The sequence below is a fragment of the Drosophila hydei genome, unplaced genomic scaffold (genome assembly GCF_003285905.1).
Source record: "Drosophila hydei strain 15085-1641.00,03,60 unplaced genomic scaffold, DhydRS2 tig00008144-arrow-arrow-pilon, whole genome shotgun sequence".
NCBI lineage: Eukaryota > Metazoa > Arthropoda > Insecta > Diptera > Drosophilidae > Drosophila > Drosophila hydei.
The window spans coordinates 185,229-202,208 of NW_022045849.1; the positions used below are offsets into that span (position 1 = coordinate 185,229).

The window sequence follows — 16,980 nt, forward strand, 5'->3', positions numbered from 1 at the left end:
TCCTTGAGTGTCGTTAGCTTTCGAAATATATAACATAACAAAAGCCCAGCTGTCATTGTCTTTCATTATGCTAATCCATTCAGCGCCCAAATACGTGATAGTAGATGCTCTAAAGATAAAGCTCATGTAATAATTATTTACAATTTGTAGTAAATCTTGCCACAAATTATATATGACGCATGCGATGTGTGGGCGGAGCAGGGCATAAAATTCATAATGGAAGATGAAATGTGGCATGAGATTTAAATCTTAACTAATAGTAAATATAGCATTCGACTTGATTAATATTATTTTATAATGAAGCGTATATACATTCGCATGCAAATCTGAATTGAATTCGATATTTTGTTTAGGCGACGGCAAAGGATCTTTTCGTATTTAAGTAAATTAAGTCATACTGAATTCAGTTATGCTAAAGTCACAATTATGACTTGCAATTTCATAATGCAGATTCTTTGGATCATAAGATTAGATCCTATTGAACTTTTTTGGTATCATATATATGGTAACAGGGTATCTACAAGTCGAGTATTCCCCATTATAGCACTCTCACTTGCTGCTACAGTCGCGCTATAAACTGATCAATCTGACAACTTAGCAAATCAGCAAATTTCACCAAAATCCAATGTGTTTTTGGGTAACACAAAGCCACTTTTATTACAGTCGCGTCCTCAATTATTGAACTCGCATAATCCGTTAGTTACGACGCCATTTGAACTAACTCAATTAAGCATTGGCAACAGTCGCGTGCCAAAATATTGTCGCTTGAAATATACAGTTAAACATTTTCAAATCATATTCGAAAAAGTAAATTATATTTGTATTAACAGTATTTACTAGCTATAATGAACAGTAGCTTATAGTTAAAACCTACGGCTGGGCGGCAGGTACGCGCTATTCGAGGGTACTTCGCCTGCAGAGACTCCAGTAGCTCCAACTGTTATACTCTTTGAGGCAAAATCCAAGACTTGTGCCGAGGTGCCGGCATTGTGATTGGTCGAGCGGCCGGGGAGCGCATCGTATTGGGCTTGGATGACACGTTGTGCGTTCTCCGCATCGCTGGGCGTGCGATACTTGACGAAGTGCACCTCGGGCTTGTTGTTGGTCTGGAGCTTAATCTGGTTTAGTTTGTTGGCCAACTCACTAACATCGGCCTGTTTGTTCAGCACATAGATGGCTGTGTGATCATCTGAGGCGGTGGATGCCAGCTTTAAGGCGGCATGCTCCAGGCCCGTATTCTCGGGCCCTTTGATGAAGAGCACGCGCAAATTCCGCCTTAAGCTATTCGTGATTTGATCGTTAATAGGACCATTGTCGAACTCCTGCTCCGGTGCACTGTACGTATAGAATTCCTTGTTGAAATCGCTGGTCTGGACTATGGGCTCTGACAGCTGGGCCGCACCACTATGCACAAGTCCAGCATCAGGGGTGCCGATCAATCCTCCACGCCCATCGCCAGCGTGCGTTTGGGGTGTATAATCATATTGGCCCCGAGCGACGGCAAGCAAGCATATCATCTGCAACATGGCTTGATTAGCGATGCCGTTCATGGCTAGGATTATATACTACGTCTACTTACCAGAAAAGCGCGCATCTTGTGCATGGGCTTGTAGGTTTTTTTTCAATAAGGTACAAACGTGCTGGGCAGCTGTTGAGCTGTGTCTGTCTCTGGCAATTGCAAGTCCGACCTTTATTTATATAGAGGCTCAGATGCATCGCATCCCATGGTTGGCTGCAACACATGCAAATGCGCTGCATTGGGCAATAGTGCGGCATTAACTGCCCCCATATTCCAATTAAAATACCAAACGTTTTTAATTGGAACATATAGCTTTCAAAGAAAAATAGCGACTGCATCGAATTTAATAAGTCGGAAAATGTGTAAATGTATTCAAATTACGTCTCGGTCTTCAATTTGGCCCACAGACTTGTGGATTTGCCCACATTTTGTCGGCATTGCACTTCTGGGTTCATCTGAGACGAAACTGCCGTCACACATATATAATTTGAATAATGGGAATTTACCGAAGTTTCCAAATATCTTGAAAAGGAGCCCTAATATTGTGCATATACTTAACACAATAAATGTGCAAGGTAAATATAAACAGTATTAAAGAATATTTTTCAAAAACCTTGATTATGTTTGAAGGATATTTTAAAGCCGAACAGGCAAAGCTTAGCTCTACTCTCAACTTGATCTTAAAATTTTCTCGATTTTAATATGCAGCCTAAAAGTATGCGACACCTTGGAAAACATTTTTGTACTCTTCATGGCAGCCAATGAACACACTCATTATCTAAATAGAAAATCATTATTATTAGCTGTATTTCAAAGGGTATCCATATCTAGATACAACTAGCCAAGAATTGTTTATTTTATAATTTATTTAAGCCTCTTCAATTTATTAAATAAACATAAAATTTTATGAGCAATTGAAGTTCTTTTCAAAAATGTCTAGTTAAACCATTTCTACAGTACATAGATATATCCCACACAATGCTAATAAATATTTATATTTAAGTAATTATTTAAGATTAGAATGCTTAGTATAATGCAAGCTTATTGACAAAGCTACTACGCCTATGAAGTCATCTTAAAATTGGAGCATTGAACTGGTTTTGTTAAATTGGCAAACTCAACAAGAGCGAAAAATTAATTTTAAACCGAAAGGCCAGAAAAACAAATATAATAAGGAAATCAGCATCAGATGTGCTGTGCCCTAAGCTAATTATCATATCAGCAGTTACTCTTCTAAGAACATAGCCCACATTCTATTTTAATTTGCATACCGAACAAACCTGTTGAATGGTCTCACTTTCACACAAAGCAATCTCAATTTCAGTGGAGCAAAAAACACGCCAAATGGCTGTTGTATTTTGAAATTAAAAATCATCTTAAAGTATCTGTGTCGGCTGGCGTACAAGCAATAAACAGTTCTCCACTCGGGATTAAGCGACTAGGTGATGGCCTGTAAACAGCTGATGTAAGAGAAATATATTTCACTTTCCCATGATACATGTCTATATATATATATGTATACAAAAGAGCAAGAGGTCATTAAAAGGTTCGAGTCAAAAGTTGACTGGTAATGGTAATGTAAGACATACCTACATACCACCCAAAAGGGCATCGGAAAAAGACTCCAATTTGCGATTACTGATAAAACATTAGCTCTTGAACTTGTCTCGTCTGGCCATCTCGCTGTGGATTATGTTAAACGAATGAGATTCGAAAACTCGTTTCGGTAGTTTCAAGTTGTTCAAGTTCCAATAGTTGCAAATTATAATTTGATTATGAATGCGATGATAAGTTTTTGATATTAGTATTATATTTTGTTGGCTATAAAAGCGCTTGGGAATGGGTCCGCGCGATTCAGTTTAGCTTAAAGAATCGGCGAAAAATGAAGACTATTTGCGTAAGTCCGTTTGAATTGAATATGTTTTGTGTAATATTTAAGCCTTTCACATGATATTCAGTTACTTTTGCTGTTCGCCCTGTTGGCTGTTGTCTATGCTGCCCCAGCACCCGCAGCCTCTCCCGACGAGCCCACCGTTAACATCCTGAGATACAGAAACGATCAGGAACTGGAGAACATACAGCGTGCCATAATTGCGCAATACGAGGGTCAACTGGGCGGCACCACACAGATTCATGCACCACGCACCGCAAATGTCGTCAATCCCCACACCCTAGGCATCCACATTTAAATACCCATAAGTTTAATAAATTACAAATTGTTGTGAATTTTCGGTGACAATTTACTGATAAGCTGATAAGACGACGCGTCGTCTCAACACATCTCAGATCGACAGGGCTTCAGTCGCGCCTTACCAGTTCAAGTGTAAACATCCCAAAAAGTATTTGTATATTACGTATAATATGAGTCGGTTTCTGGTACTTTTATCGGCTGCTCTGTTTGGTTTGGTTGTGAGCCAGCGTTTGCCCAAGAATCAGCCAGTGTCATTTCCCAAGGAGCAAGACATTGTCTTTCCAGATAACAAGCCGTTCGATACACTATTCAAAATCAGTGACTTTTACTATAATAGTATGCTAGATAAAAAGCTCGAGCTCCCACTACCGCCGCGGCGTGAGCTGAATCCTATTCATGTCAGACCAGGCCAACCGTTTCCACCTCCGCCTAATGGGCGACGGTACAAAAAAAGGCGCATGGGACAGAATAGACGCCTCTGCGAGCGTAGTGAGTTCTCTTTCAGCTAAAACATAATTCATTTAATATATGAACTCTACTTATCAAGAGTATTCCGAGTATGTTGAGCGAATCTTTCCTAACGATACGGCCGTCAAGGAAGACGCAAATGACGAAGATTTCGATGGCCGCGTACTTGCCCGGCCTGGTGAATACCCCCATATGGTATGTGCTCTTAAGCTGATAAGAAGCACTTAGAGAACATCTCAATGCTTTTCGGCTCAGCTAAAAATGTTGTCAAATGCGGGCCGATTAACAAATATTTATATATAAAGATATATATATAAATATATATATATATATATATATATATATATATATATATATATATTTAAAGCCTAAGTCTTCTTTCACAATTTCACAATTCTGAATACGATATCTATGCATGTCAAAAAAAAAACACAAGTGCAACATTATTCTCTGAGTGTAGGGTTTCTTAATCATAATGACCCGTCATAAAACCGGAAAATTAATTTTGACAGGCGGCAGTCGGTTTTTCGACAAACTCGGAGAAAATCGACTACAAGTGTGGCGGCAGCTTGATAAGTGAGAACTTTGTATTGACTGTGGCCCATTGCACCGAGGTGGATGGGTGAGTTGACTAGTCGAGACGATGGAGGCGAGTGTCTGCTCGAAGATTCTCTGACTGCATCTGGCACATTTAACATTTTTATAGCGAAGCACCAAAATGGGTGCGCATCGGTGGACTGAATCTTATGATCGATGAGGTAACGGTTAAGCCACAGAGTTTTGACATCGAAAGCATCTTCAACCATCCCGACTACATTGTCGATTCCTATTATAATGATATAGCGCTGCTTAAGCTGGCGACAAATGTAATGTGAGTATTGATGGATTTAGTCAGAGGAAAAATCCACATTTATCAAAAAGCTATATCCATTTTATATAAATAAATTGTAGATAATAGGACTCAATCGAGCCTAGTATAGAATAATATAATATAGGTATAAGGTATAAGCTGTATAATATAGTAGTAGACAAAATAGTAGCAGCTTGAAGTAGTATAAAGTTTTAATATATTAGACATTAGACTAGATTGTAGTAGAATAGTAATATAGAAGTACATATAGTAAGTAGTAATAACTGGAAAAAGTAGTAGTAGAAAGCAATAGTAGATAGTAGTAGCAGATGGAAGTAATAAGTACTAGCAATATATAGTAATAGTAGATAGTAGTAGTAGACAGTAGTAGTAGTAGATAGTAGTAGTAGATTGTAGTACTAGATAGTAGTAGTAGATTGTAGTACTAGATAGTAGTAGTACATAGTAGTAGTATATTTCTGCAGCATATTTAAAAGAGGAAATATATAATGGAAGTAAGTAGTAGTAAGAGTAAAAGTCGAAATAGTGAAACTTAGTAGTAAAATGTAATTAGTAATTATATTTATTGGTAGTAGAAAGAAGAGAGTAATGGTTGGGGCCTCTTGATATGTAGATTATAATAAATGAAGTTATTGATTGCTTTCAGTCTAAGTGAGTTCGTCCGGCCTATACGGCTTTGGGTGGATAAGCAGCTGCCTACTTCGATTGCATTTGCCATGGGGTATGGTTCGACTAGCTTTAGCAAGGCCATGACATACCGTCTGACCCATCTAAATGCGACCATAGTACCCAATGACGAATGCGCCCGAGATCTGCCCGTGTTTGCTGAGACTCCCAATGGCATTATAGACAGTCAGATCTGTGCGCAGGATTTCCTTCAGAATCGAGACACCTGTCAAGGTGACTCCGGCGGTCCATTGCAACTAAATTTGCCCGGTCGCAGACGTCGCCATATCCATTACCATCTTATAGGGATCACCTCCTTTGGCGTATTCTGTCGCAGCAGCTATCCAAGTGTTTACACCCGTGTGTTTTCGTTCCTGGACTGGATCGAAAATATCACGTGGGGAACACCGGAGAACTGAGCTTCATGGAACTTTATTTAATGCATACTACAGCTAACGATATCTGAGCTAAGCAAATAAGTACAGAAACCAAAATGTCTTCATATATTGATGACAGCAAAATTATGGCAATGAGTAAATAAAATATTTAAAAAAAATGGAATATATAATACATATTAATTAAGAGATACAATTAATAATTTTAGTAAACAAATTTTTATATATTACAAAAAATTAATTACAATAAGTTTTGTATATATTCTGTATTATGTTAAGGCAAAAGCGAACGTAAATTTTTGGTCAATTTTGCTGAGTATTCTAGCCGAGGATGTATTAGACCTCATTGTTGGCATCCAGAACCTGGCGTTTGATGTCCTCATAGGAAGGCAGGGTCTGCAAAGGTAAACAGAATTCAAAATGTAATCAGAGGTAGTAAAAAAGGACTATCAAATGATATATGATTTACAAGCATTAGTAGGCGCTGAGATACTCACGCACAGAGTTCAATGAAGCAATTAATATCAGACATGCGAAAACAGGAATGAGCAAAGCAGGCATTTGTTAGGTGTCAATGTGAAGTGGAACAATGTGGTTCGTTAGAGTTTTACCAACCTGCCAGTAGTTATCTTCCCAGGCGGGGAACATGCGTTTGAAGACGCGGGGCTCCTGGCTCTGGGTGACGCGAATAATGCTAACGGTGTCCACGGTGCGGGCGGTGGGCTCCAAGCTGATGTAGCGCTATAATCAAATGGATAGTATAGGGTATTAACCAAGTTATACAAAGATTGAACAAAGTGAAAAAAAAAACAATGTTACCTTGGCCATGTCCAGTATCTTGCCATTCTCCTCGGCGGTGGCTCCGGAACCGACCCACATGTAGATCTCATCGCCAGCATCCAACAGCATGATGTCATCCGTATCGAGATCCTCCTGCTGGTAGTCAGCGACTTCCTCGACCTTGGCACGACCAGCGCGTGTCAGCCGGCAGTGGAAGAGACGTGGTTCGAGCAGTGGTGCAGTTTCGTCCTCTAGGCTGCGGTCGTACTGACCCTCACCGTTCAGATCCGCCCAGAATTCATCGGGTTCAGCGCCCTCTTCGATTAACTCCAGCTCGGCATCCTTCCAATAGTGAGCAAAGCGCGTCGTGGCTGCCTCCTTTTCAAAGGTAGAGGCACCCAAGCCCTGCCAGATGAACACCTTGTGCGTCTTGGTGGAAGCTAGGGCAAAGGCGTCTCCAGATGCCAACGAAGAGCTATCCGCGTGCACCTCGCTTGCATGGATATCGCTCTCGACAGTGCCGCGTATGCGGAACAGCTGCGCGGACACGGGTAACGCAGTATAGGATGTCAACAACTTGCCCTTGAAAATTTTGTAGAAGTGACGAGGTTCATGACCCTGTGTGGTGCGCACCAGCAAAGCGTTCTGATCGACGGCCAAAGCCATGCCATCTTCGAAAGCACGCTCTTTAACAGCCGACTTGGCCTTGGCGCCTTGCCAGACATAAACGATGGCGCCTTTGTCGCCATTGTTGGCTTCATAGTTGTAAGTCAGGACATAGGAGCCGAAACCCAGCAGTGGCATCTCCTCCTCGAAGGGCACATGGTTGCTCAGCACCTCATTGCTGCCCGCCTTGGAGACATACTGGGTGATGTCTTTGATGCTGTTCTGGCCATGATCAGGCATGAAGCCAATAGCGCGACCGCCGCTTTTCTTCAACTTCTGCACAACAGCATCGATCTCATCCATGTCGAGAGACTCATCCGAACCGATGTCTAGAGCAGAGCGTACCAGACGGGTATGAGCCATACCCGCATCACGCCAGGTATCGAAGTATTGCTTGAATGGAGCCGACTCTGCACCCTCGACGATGCGATGGATCTGGGTCCAGGCTGGATATTTCTTGGTGCGCAGGAACTCTTCTGCCTTAGCCATGGCGTCGGATTTCTCCTTGGAAGTGGCGCCGCGTCCCACCCATACAAAGATGCCAGAGCCCGTGTCCAAAATGAAGCAATCGCGTGTGTCCAGCATGGCTTGACGTAGCGGCTTTTGGGAAATGGTATCCACTTGGAGCTTGCCACTGGCATCGGACACCTTGTAGAGTGTGACCGTGGCAGCATCTGTGCGCTCAAAAGCGCCATCCTCATCGGCGGAGGACTCCTCGGGCACTTGGGCGGCTGAGCCAGAGCCGAGCACATCGAAGAACTGCTGCTTATCCATTTCCGTGCTGAACTCATCAATGATCTGCACACGGGCGCGTCCATTGTGATCCTGATCCCTAATCTGGTTAGCAGCGCTGATGGCTTTCAACTTTTCTACGCGCTTGGCCTGAGCACCCACATAGACATAGATATCATTGCCAGCATCCAGAATGAAGCAATCGCCCTTGTTCATCGAGGAGACGGAGAGGTTTACCTGGCGCACGCGCACGTTACGTTTGCCCTTCACCTGGAACAGACGTTTCTCGCCCTGGGCATTCGTCTGCACGTGCTTGAAGCCAGTGCCAACGCCGCCCTGTTCATACCGCACACCTGGACAGGGGAAATGTTCTTAATAAAAATGCAATTCGGCAGGCTCCACGACACTTACCATTCTTGAAGTAGCCCAGGAACAGCTGTGACTCGTGATCCTGCACCTCGCGATGCTGCACGGGCCCTCCATTCAGGATGTCGTCCAATTGCACGGTCAATATAGCCGCAGCTCCAGCCTCATCGGTGGATGTCTCCGAACCCAGCCAGAAGTGCACATCCCAAGTGAGTTGCTTGTCTTTCGGATTCTGCTTGGTCTACGAGTTGATACGAGGAAAGTGGAGCTCAGTAAATATACAATAATATTACAGTTAATAATATAAATAGTAACATATAAATAGTAAATTTATAATATTCTCTAGAAAACTTAAATAACTACTCATTAGAACTCATTGTTAGTCATTTCATTTCGCAGTAATGTTATTAGAATTAATCAGAAATTTAGATTAAAATAAAAATAAAAATATGCTACCCCCAACTAAACTGATTCACTAAACAAATATAGCAATAAAAATGATTAATAAATATAATAAAATACAAATTGTGGATAAAAATGTGATAAAAGGGTTTTAGTATTACGCATTCGATGTTATAGAAACTTTAACAACAAAATAGATTAATATTACAATTTTGAATAGTTTTTTAAATTCTATTTCAATATCATTTCTAGTTAAAGTATTATTCATTATTGTTATTTTTATTCCATTTTACTTACATTCAGAATGATGAAGGAATCTCCAGTGAAAAACTTGCCATAGTTGTTTGGTGGATAGGGCACAGGCTCGAAATTCTATAATAACACAATTTGACATTCATGATTTTATACTATATACTATATACGTTTACATATATACATATATATACATGTTTTGATGTGCTATTTCGGGTGCCGGCAGCCGGCAGAGTCAAAACATTTGAAAAAAAGCTGAAATCAATTCTCTATAAACAAAGGCAAAAGAATACAAATAAACCAAAAACTAAGAAAAGTCTGCCATATGCCGCCAGGAGCTAATAAATTATGCTGCTTGCCAGTTAATTAACACAGGCTGGCGGTATTGACAGCACATATAAATACAGTGAATCTTCGCTAGCCAAACATGTGTTGCTCTTATTGCGTGCCTCAGCGAATAGAAAATATACGACACAAGTCAATAATTCCTTTAGCGCACACATGTATATATATATGTATATATATATATATGTATGTGTGTGTGTCTGTTAACACTTTGCATGTCAATGGCAACAGACGCCGCTGGGGCGCCGCTGGCTGAGCAACGCATTCGTGCGTGGGTGTCGAACTTTCCCCCAAACGATGTAAACATGCAGCGGCAACAACTATTTATATACACTTTTCGCGTTAATGCGGCTCATGTAGAGTATAAAAGTGAAATTGCAAGTGTATTCCAAAACCTATATGCCAAGCATATTAATACTAAAGTTTTAAGTACATTTAAATATAGAACATGTTCTCATCTGAATTCTTCCTGTTTATGATATTTTGAGTATAAACCAAACTCTTGTTTCTTGTAACTTGAGAAGCACCTAAAAATTACCATGGTATCTGATCTCTGTCCTGAGATTAAACAAACTATTATTGATCAAATTGTTTTTTTTTTAATATTTCAATACTATTGAATTTTTCGAAAACTTACTCTATAGCCTTGCTGAAGTAAAAACTGTATTTGAATCTTCTTTTCAATTTTCGGAATTAGAAATTATCTTTAGGAAACGCAGAGAGTCGACAGAACTTGCAGACAGTTTATGTAGGCTCTATGTACTCACTTCGATGCGCCAGATTTCTAGTCCGGGAGCGCGGCCGGCATTGGCAAAGGCTGGATGCATGACGCGTCTGGCTGGCTGCTTGTTAGTACCACTAGAGGGCTGAACCTCACCGGTTGGGACAGGGAACGCAGGCCGAGTGTTAAAAGTGCCGGCTGAGCAAAAGCTTGTTGAGATGGCGAGAACCACAAGCAAGCCGCTGAAAGTAAAAAAAAGTTTTTTGCTTAATAACAATCCGAGCTGACGCCTTTTAGAGACAACGAGTTGACCTATCTAGCTGAATCGGATTGTCTCGGGCTTCAATGCCAATGAGTCATGACCATAAAAGGTCGTTGAAACGCGGAGAGGGTCACTGGTCACATGAAAAACTGTCTCAATTATATGGTTTATATATACAAAAATGAGTGCTTGAACAATCCATATTCTTTTGATGAACAGGCGGCGTATGAGTAATACACTATTTGCAATATTTATTTACTTAAAAAGGTAATCTATGTGAATTGTCTAATAAAATATAGAATACGAAATGAACATAGAGATCGTTAGAGTTTCAATAATGCGTATTTTTTTTAGAGCCAATACAACATTATTTAATTGTGTACACACAACAAAAGATTTTTAGTAAACAACATGTAGGAAAACTGATTGGGACTTACAATTTTAAGAATATGAATAATTGGTTGTTTTTATAAACTCGCGGTGTATAAATAATATTTGCACTATTTCGCTTATTAGCTTATTTGACACTTTCAAGACTGGGAGCTTATTTGCTAGTGAACCACTCGCTTGCATTACCTGCAGATGACTGCCAGATGACGGGCGGCACTTCGCTTTGCCATTTCGTGGCGGCGTCGGCTTTTGGACGATAGAGCGAGGGGCAGGCAGAGAGGCTGCTCACTGATCGCCTTTGTTTATTGTTGTATTATGTCTGTGTGCGTGTGGCGGTTGAATTGTTGCTATTATTATGTGGTATTCGCCTTTGTTTTTATCTTTCCCAACTCAAACACAGATGATTGCCCGCTGGCAGAGAGAATGAGCTGCGAATCAGAAAGAAAGAGCAACAGGTTATTAAAGCATTGATAGATAAAAAACATGAGACATAAACATTGTAAAGTATATGAAATGAAGCGCACAACACTCCAGTTCAAACAAATAAAAATCACAAAGATCGAAACGTAAGTATAACTATATATATACATATAATAAAACAAACAAATAACTTCACAGCTGTAGAATAGATATACTACTTCAGCTGAACATATATATATCCACTATGATATATTCAGTATATATGAAATATACATCAAAACTATTATATAACTTATTTACATTAGAGGTAACAAAATGATAAACATAGGTCAAATAGGAAAAGTAATATTATTACCAAAAAGTTAATCAGAACCGGTTCAGAACTCCAACTAATAGACTTCCTTTGAACGTGCTTCGTTAAGTTGATTTCTTTTGTTATAAACGAAAAATTTTAAATCTAAACTTTAAGCTAGTTTAAACATGTTAAGATGCTCAGATAAAAGCAACATATAGTTGGGTTTTTATAGCACTCATTGAAGCTGTCAATTAAAACGCGTCACGCACGTTTTATTTGTATATTTTTTATTTTCTTTATATTTTTTAAGTAATTAGTTTTGCAGCATGACGACATTTGGGTGTCGTATGATATCACGATTAAAGAGATAGCCCCATCGGCAAGCCCTTTTCTCTTTTCTCAACTAGGTCACGAGCATTGAAAAACGCTATATACATATATATATATATATATATATATATATATATATATATATATATATATATATATATATATATATATATATATATATTTATGATTTATGATAAACGACAACATTCACATTGTTTATTTGCCATTTTCAAGTTCGACCTGTTATTGGACTAGCTGTACAGAAATATATATATATATTCATACGATGTGCTTTGAATTTCAAATATCTCACAATAGGTATTCCAGGTATTATAGCTCACGCATACGTAAGCCTCCACATAGATCACTCATCCGACAATTGTTAACTACAGCGGATACAAAAGAAGCAGCACAAAAAGAACACAAAAATTCATGCTTAAACACTCATTAGGGAAAAGTGCTTAAAAACTTGTTAACACATAAATAAATATTTACTTGAATATATATGCATATTAAAAGAGATAAGAACTACTGCGTTTTAATATGTCATTATAAATGTGTTAAGAAAAATAAACACTAACTAGTAAATAATATTACTTCCTCTTATCTGTGTACATACATTTACACTTAAAATATATATTTTTGATTGGTTTATAACTTGTAATCATCAAACTAAGAATATGTATATAAGAATAAAAAAGAATATATCTGTCGATCCAGATGGGAGTCTGGCAGGGAGCATGCGAGATTGTGGACAACTGAACATATTTAAGAAGCTACTAATGCATAGATGCCTAGAAAAGCTTCGAGCTTTTTTGCCTAAAACTAACAACACTTGAAGCCTATAAACCCATAAAGACTTAAGTAACTTAAGTAACAGTAAAATACTAGTGTAGCGTTTTTAAACAATTTGAAACAAATATTAAGATTGTTGTCTTAAATGTGGATAGAAACGGGCCTTTCTTATTTTTCAGCGAGAAAACAACTTTTTCATTTGGTCAATGGTTTGTGTGCTACAGTACTATTATTCTTATGAACAAAACTGTATTGGCTTGTATATAGTGGTCTATCAATTAAGAGTCTGAAGGCTTTAACCCAAGATAAGCTAAGCTCACAGCAATTGATAACAATTGATAATCGGCACAAAGTATAATATAATTACTATACTCTATACTGTGTATATGTACAATTGAACAATGCTTCGATTCAGCGTGTCACAAAGGTTATCTATAGGTGTTTATTGCTTTTAAGTCATTATCATTTAAGTGTATCATATATTAACAATATTAAATGATATAGTTTCTAATCGAATTTATCTCAATTTATCTCTCAGTTGTAAACATAACATCTGTTTTCTCGGCTTTACAAATACACACACACACATTCACATTAAGCAAATAAATCACTTACGCTTCTGTTAACAAGATGAACTGAAAGCTTTCAGGCTTTGGAAGCGACTGGACAAACGCGGCTCTCGTGTGTAGTGATCGAAGCAACGACGCTTGAGACACTGAACGAAACTTGACGATTCTCGTTGTCTTTATAAAAGGCCGCTCGAAACCAAATCAAACTCAAGCGCATTCGCACTCTCTCCTGTTTGATAAGACGCAGTTGAGAACATAAGTACATTTGAAAAACATAACTGTAAACAAGCTACAAAGCCAAGCTCAGAGCAATTGATAACAATTGATAATCAGCACAAAATATAATTTAATTGCTATACTGTATATATGTACATATATATTTTAGAGCCTAAGACAATTTTCAATTGAGCAATGCTTCGATTTACCGAATCACAAACAAAGGTTATCAGTAGATATTTAGTGCCTTTAAGTCAATATCATTTAAGTGTACCATATATTAACAATATTAAATGGTATAGTTTCTAATTGAATTTATCTCAATTTCTCTCAGTTGTAAGCTGAACATCTGTTTTCTCGGCTTTACAAATACACACACACACATTCACATTAAGCAAATAAATCACTTACGCTTCGGTCAACAAGATGAACTGAAAGCTTCCAGGCTTTGGAAGCGATTTGACAAACTCGCGGCTCTCGTGCGTAGTGATCGAAGCAACGACGCTTGAGACACTGAACGAAACGTGACGATTCTTGTTGTCTTTATAAAAAGCCGCTCGAAACCAAATCAAACTCAAGCGCATTCGCACTCTCTCCTGTTTGATAAGACGCAGCTGAGAACATAAGTTCGGTCGCAACTCACAAAAAGTACATTTTGCAAATCATAACTGTAAACAATTGAAAAACACAATATGAGCTTTCCTAGAAACCGGGTTAGGGGTCGCAAGTCTATAAATCAGAGAATACCCAGCTTTTAATTCTGTGAACCCAAGTACAAGTAAGCTTGGTTACACTTTATAACAGATGATACATTTTAGAATTGTTTTTACTTCTAGATCATTTTTCATATTTTCTTAAGTAGTGTAAATATCTTAAATGCTTAGTTCATTTGTTGATACTACAATATTATCTCTTTAAACATTCAAACAATATTAAAAATCATAAATATATTAATATGATTTGTATTACTTTTTAGATCAGTACACAATTAGCTCTTAAGTTTGTTGTATATTTTGTAAGATAGTGTAAATTTTTTTTATTTTCTAAATTTTTTCTTTCCCCCCTTTCTTTCTTACCATACCATTTAGATTATATTTTTTATATTTTTGTGTTATATATGGACTGTATTTAGTAATCGGCAGCCGTGTTGGACAAATAATCGCGTCTGCCAATATTAGAGGCTTGTTTGCTTTGCACCGCCTCCAATTTGGGGCATTCAGTAATACGATGGCCGAGACCACCGCAGTAGCTGCAGCCATGTGAGTCGCCCAGATCCAAATGCTGATGCTCCGCCTCGGGCGCCAGTTCGTCAAGAAAGTCGGGTACCTCCTGCTTAGCTTCGATGAGAAGGTGTTTTAAATCTAGTAGAACAGATTGCTCTGTTATCTTGTTTATCAGTGTTGTGGCCAATCCCTTGGTATTCGAACGACCCGTTCGTCCAATGCGATGCACATAGTTCTCAATATCGTCAGGCATATCGTAATTAATCACATGCTGTACATTGGGAAAATCTAGACCTTTGGAGGCCACGTCGGTGGCAACAAGGACATCCTTTTTACCCACACGGTATGCATCGACCGCACGTGAACGCTCCTCCTGATCCTTGCCACCGTGTATGGCCACAGCCTCGACGCCCTTGAGCAGTAGATATTCGTGTATAGTGTCCACGTCTTGTTTCTTTTCGGCAAAAATAAGTACTGGAGGTGCGGTCTTTTGCAGGCAGTCCAGCAGGTAGACCACCTTGGCCTCCTGCTTCACATACTCCACTTCCTGGGTAACATTCATGGAGGCGGCACCGGCACGTCCCACATTAATAGTCACCGGTTTGACAAGCGCGGAACGAGCAAAGTTCTGAATCTTCTTGGGCATTGTGGCAGAGAAGAGCAGCGTCTGTCGCTGACCCTTGAAGAAAGAGAATATGGTGCGCACATCCTCCTCGAAGCCCATGTCAATCATGCGATCCGCCTCGTCCATGCAAAGATACCGGCACATGTCCAACGTTAATATCTTCTTGTCCAGCATGTCCATGAGTCGTCCAGGAGTGGCAACCACAATGTGCACTCCACGGGATATCACATCTAGCGCTTCGCTTACAGGCAGACCGCCCATAGCCAAGCAGGAGCGAATCTCGGGCATGCCGCACATCTGCAGATGCTTACTGTAGTGCTGAATGATTTCATGGGTCTGCTTGGCCAGCTCACGGGACGGACATATGATGAGGCCATACGGACCCTCGTTTCGTTCGAACGGCAGACGGAATTCCTGTTCTAGTGCAAACATTACAATGGGCAACACAAATACCAATGTTTTGCCGGAACCTGTAAAGGCAATGCCAATCAAATCGCGACCAGCAAGTACCGTTGGCAGACCCTGTATTTGAATGGGTGTTGGCTTCTTTATCCCCTTAGCGGCTAGTCCATTCAGAATGGCCTTGTGAAATTTCATCTCGCGAAAACTGCGAATGGGTGGACTAACATTTTCGCCTTCGACCAAGATTCTCAGCTGCTTGCGTATTGCCTGCCGCTCAGATTCCGGCATAGCTTCTATGAAGCGTGGCGGTCGCCATGAGGTCTTAATTGGTTCCTCATACTGGATACCCTTAGCCAACTCTGCAACACCCATCAGTGCCTTCTGCTGCGCAATGCTCTCCATGATCTTTTCCTCCTCGCGAAGCTGTTTTTCTACGGCGCTCAACTTTTTTGCCTCAGCAATTTTCTTAAGCTCTGTATGCTGATCCAGCAAGCTGATGTTGTATTTGCGGCCCCAAGTCTCTGCATCCTGGGCGCCTTGTGTGTCATCTTCGTTTTCATTTTCACTAGAAGATTTTGGCTGCGTTGTCTCCGTTGCCAGCTGAACAATGCGGCCCAGCTTCATCAAATGTTGCTTCTTCCGCTCTTTAACTGGTATGTAGGGCACATAATTGTCCTCCTTTTCTTCTTCATCTGATGATTTTGAGTTACGTCTATAGCGCTTGATAGGTGGGCCCATGTTTATTTAATTGCATGAATTCTTAGTATTGTTTATATTTTCGATTGCAACCAAACGTTTTCGGTAACACGGTGCTGCCATATGGCAGCAAATTCATAAAACCGAAATCTTAAAATTAGACTGTCTGGCAACACCGAAAACAATTTTTTAAATTTCTGCATTGCCAGATTGGTCAGTATGAATCCAACTTAACATTTTTATGCCAAATCGAATTATAATAGATTTATTTATTTGATTACCCAAACCATTTAAAGTTCAATATTTATTTAAGCTACACTGTTCCAAAATTAAATGCCCAAGTCAACCGTGAATGAGTGCTGCCACTTTTGCTATTCCGATAT

At 39.6% G+C, this 16,980-nt stretch overlaps 5 protein-coding genes across 7 annotated transcripts; 2 read left to right on the forward strand and 3 right to left on the reverse strand.

The window, feature by feature from the left end:
- Positions 1 to 863: 863 nt before the first annotated feature.
- On the reverse strand, positions 864 to 1,661 carry LOC111602632. Its single transcript, XM_023319794.2, has 2 exons — positions 1,580 to 1,661; positions 864 to 1,517 (listed from the first exon to the last, which is right to left on the reverse strand). Exons 1-2 carry the CDS (start codon positions 1,601 to 1,603, stop codon positions 864 to 866), a joined length of 678 nt encoding a protein of 225 aa, XP_023175562.1. The 5' UTR covers positions 1,604 to 1,661.
- A 1,689-nt stretch (positions 1,662 to 3,350) lies between these two features.
- LOC111602657 lies at positions 3,351 to 3,710 on the forward strand. The gene is made up of 2 exons (XM_023319829.1): positions 3,351 to 3,416; positions 3,478 to 3,710. The coding sequence occupies exons 1-2, from the start codon at positions 3,402 to 3,404 to the stop codon at positions 3,706 to 3,708; spliced, it is 246 nt and encodes an 81-aa protein (XP_023175597.1). The 5' UTR covers positions 3,351 to 3,401; the 3' UTR covers positions 3,709 to 3,710.
- A 170-nt stretch (positions 3,711 to 3,880) lies between these two features.
- Positions 3,881 to 6,235, forward strand: LOC111602633 (serine protease snake). Its single transcript, XM_023319795.2, has 5 exons — positions 3,881 to 4,199; positions 4,258 to 4,373; positions 4,691 to 4,800; positions 4,885 to 5,049; positions 5,696 to 6,235. The coding sequence occupies exons 1-5, from the start codon at positions 3,881 to 3,883 to the stop codon at positions 6,132 to 6,134; spliced, it is 1,149 nt and encodes a 382-aa protein (XP_023175563.2). The 3' UTR covers positions 6,135 to 6,235.
- Positions 6,236 to 6,366: 131 nt separating this feature from the next.
- Positions 6,367 to 14,178, reverse strand: LOC111602649 (gelsolin). Of its 3 annotated transcripts, none has more exons than XM_023319818.2 (8): positions 14,063 to 14,178; positions 11,213 to 11,454; positions 10,421 to 10,616; positions 9,354 to 9,428; positions 8,700 to 8,895; positions 6,930 to 8,641; positions 6,726 to 6,851; positions 6,367 to 6,506 (listed from the first exon to the last, which is right to left on the reverse strand). In XM_023319818.2, the coding sequence occupies exons 2-8, from the start codon at positions 11,254 to 11,256 to the stop codon at positions 6,447 to 6,449; spliced, it is 2,409 nt and encodes an 802-aa protein (XP_023175586.2). In that variant the 5' UTR covers positions 11,257 to 11,454; positions 14,063 to 14,178; the 3' UTR covers positions 6,367 to 6,446. The 3 variants fall into 3 exon arrangements, with proteins under 3 accessions (XP_023175586.2, XP_023175585.2, XP_023175588.2); XM_023319817.2 differs by lacking the exon at positions 14,063 to 14,178 and adding an exon at positions 13,482 to 13,664; XM_023319820.2 differs by lacking the exons at positions 11,213 to 11,454; positions 14,063 to 14,178 and adding an exon at positions 11,074 to 11,137.
- A 520-nt stretch (positions 14,179 to 14,698) lies between these two features.
- Positions 14,699 to 16,780, reverse strand: LOC111602651 (ATP-dependent RNA helicase abstrakt). The gene has a single exon (XM_023319824.2). The coding sequence runs from the start codon at positions 16,637 to 16,639 to the stop codon at positions 14,780 to 14,782; it is 1,860 nt and encodes a 619-aa protein (XP_023175592.1). The 5' UTR covers positions 16,640 to 16,780; the 3' UTR covers positions 14,699 to 14,779.
- Positions 16,781 to 16,980: the final 200 nt, after the last annotated feature.

What these genes read in the sequence shown, in the direction of transcription:
- LOC111602632 (XM_023319794.2), bottom strand. Translation starts at nt 1,603, where the DNA reads ATGCACAAGATGCGCGCTTTTCTG. An exon ending in ACAAGATGCGCGCTTTTCTG is followed by an intron (nt 1,518 to 1,579) that starts GTAAGTAGACGT and finishes GCCATGTTGCAG; the next exon opens with ATGATATGCTTGCTTGCCGT.
- LOC111602633 (XM_023319795.2), top strand. Translation starts at nt 3,881, where the DNA reads ATGAGTCGGTTTCTGGTACTTTTATCGGCTGCTCTGTTTGGTTTGGTT. An exon ending in TAGACGCCTCTGCGAGCGTA is followed by an intron (nt 4,200 to 4,257) that starts GTGAGTTCTCTT and finishes CTACTTATCAAG; the next exon opens with AGTATTCCGAGTATGTTGAG. An exon ending in CTGGTGAATACCCCCATATG is followed by an intron (nt 4,374 to 4,690) that starts GTATGTGCTCTT and finishes TAATTTTGACAG; the next exon opens with GCGGCAGTCGGTTTTTCGAC.
- LOC111602649 (XM_023319818.2), bottom strand. Translation starts at nt 11,256, where the DNA reads ATGGCAAAGCGAAGTGCCGCCCGTCATCTGGCAGTCATCTGCAG. An exon ending in ATTCCTTCATCATTCTGAAT is followed by an intron (nt 8,896 to 9,353) that starts GTAAGTAAAATG and finishes ATCAACTCGTAG; the next exon opens with ACCAAGCAGAATCCGAAAGA. An exon ending in GGGAAGATAACTACTGGCAG is followed by an intron (nt 6,507 to 6,725) that starts GTTGGTAAAACT and finishes TTACCTTTGCAG; the next exon opens with ACCCTGCCTTCCTATGAGGA.
- LOC111602651 (XM_023319824.2), bottom strand. Translation starts at nt 16,639, where the DNA reads ATGGGCCCACCTATCAAGCGCTATAGACGTAACTCAAAATCATCAGAT.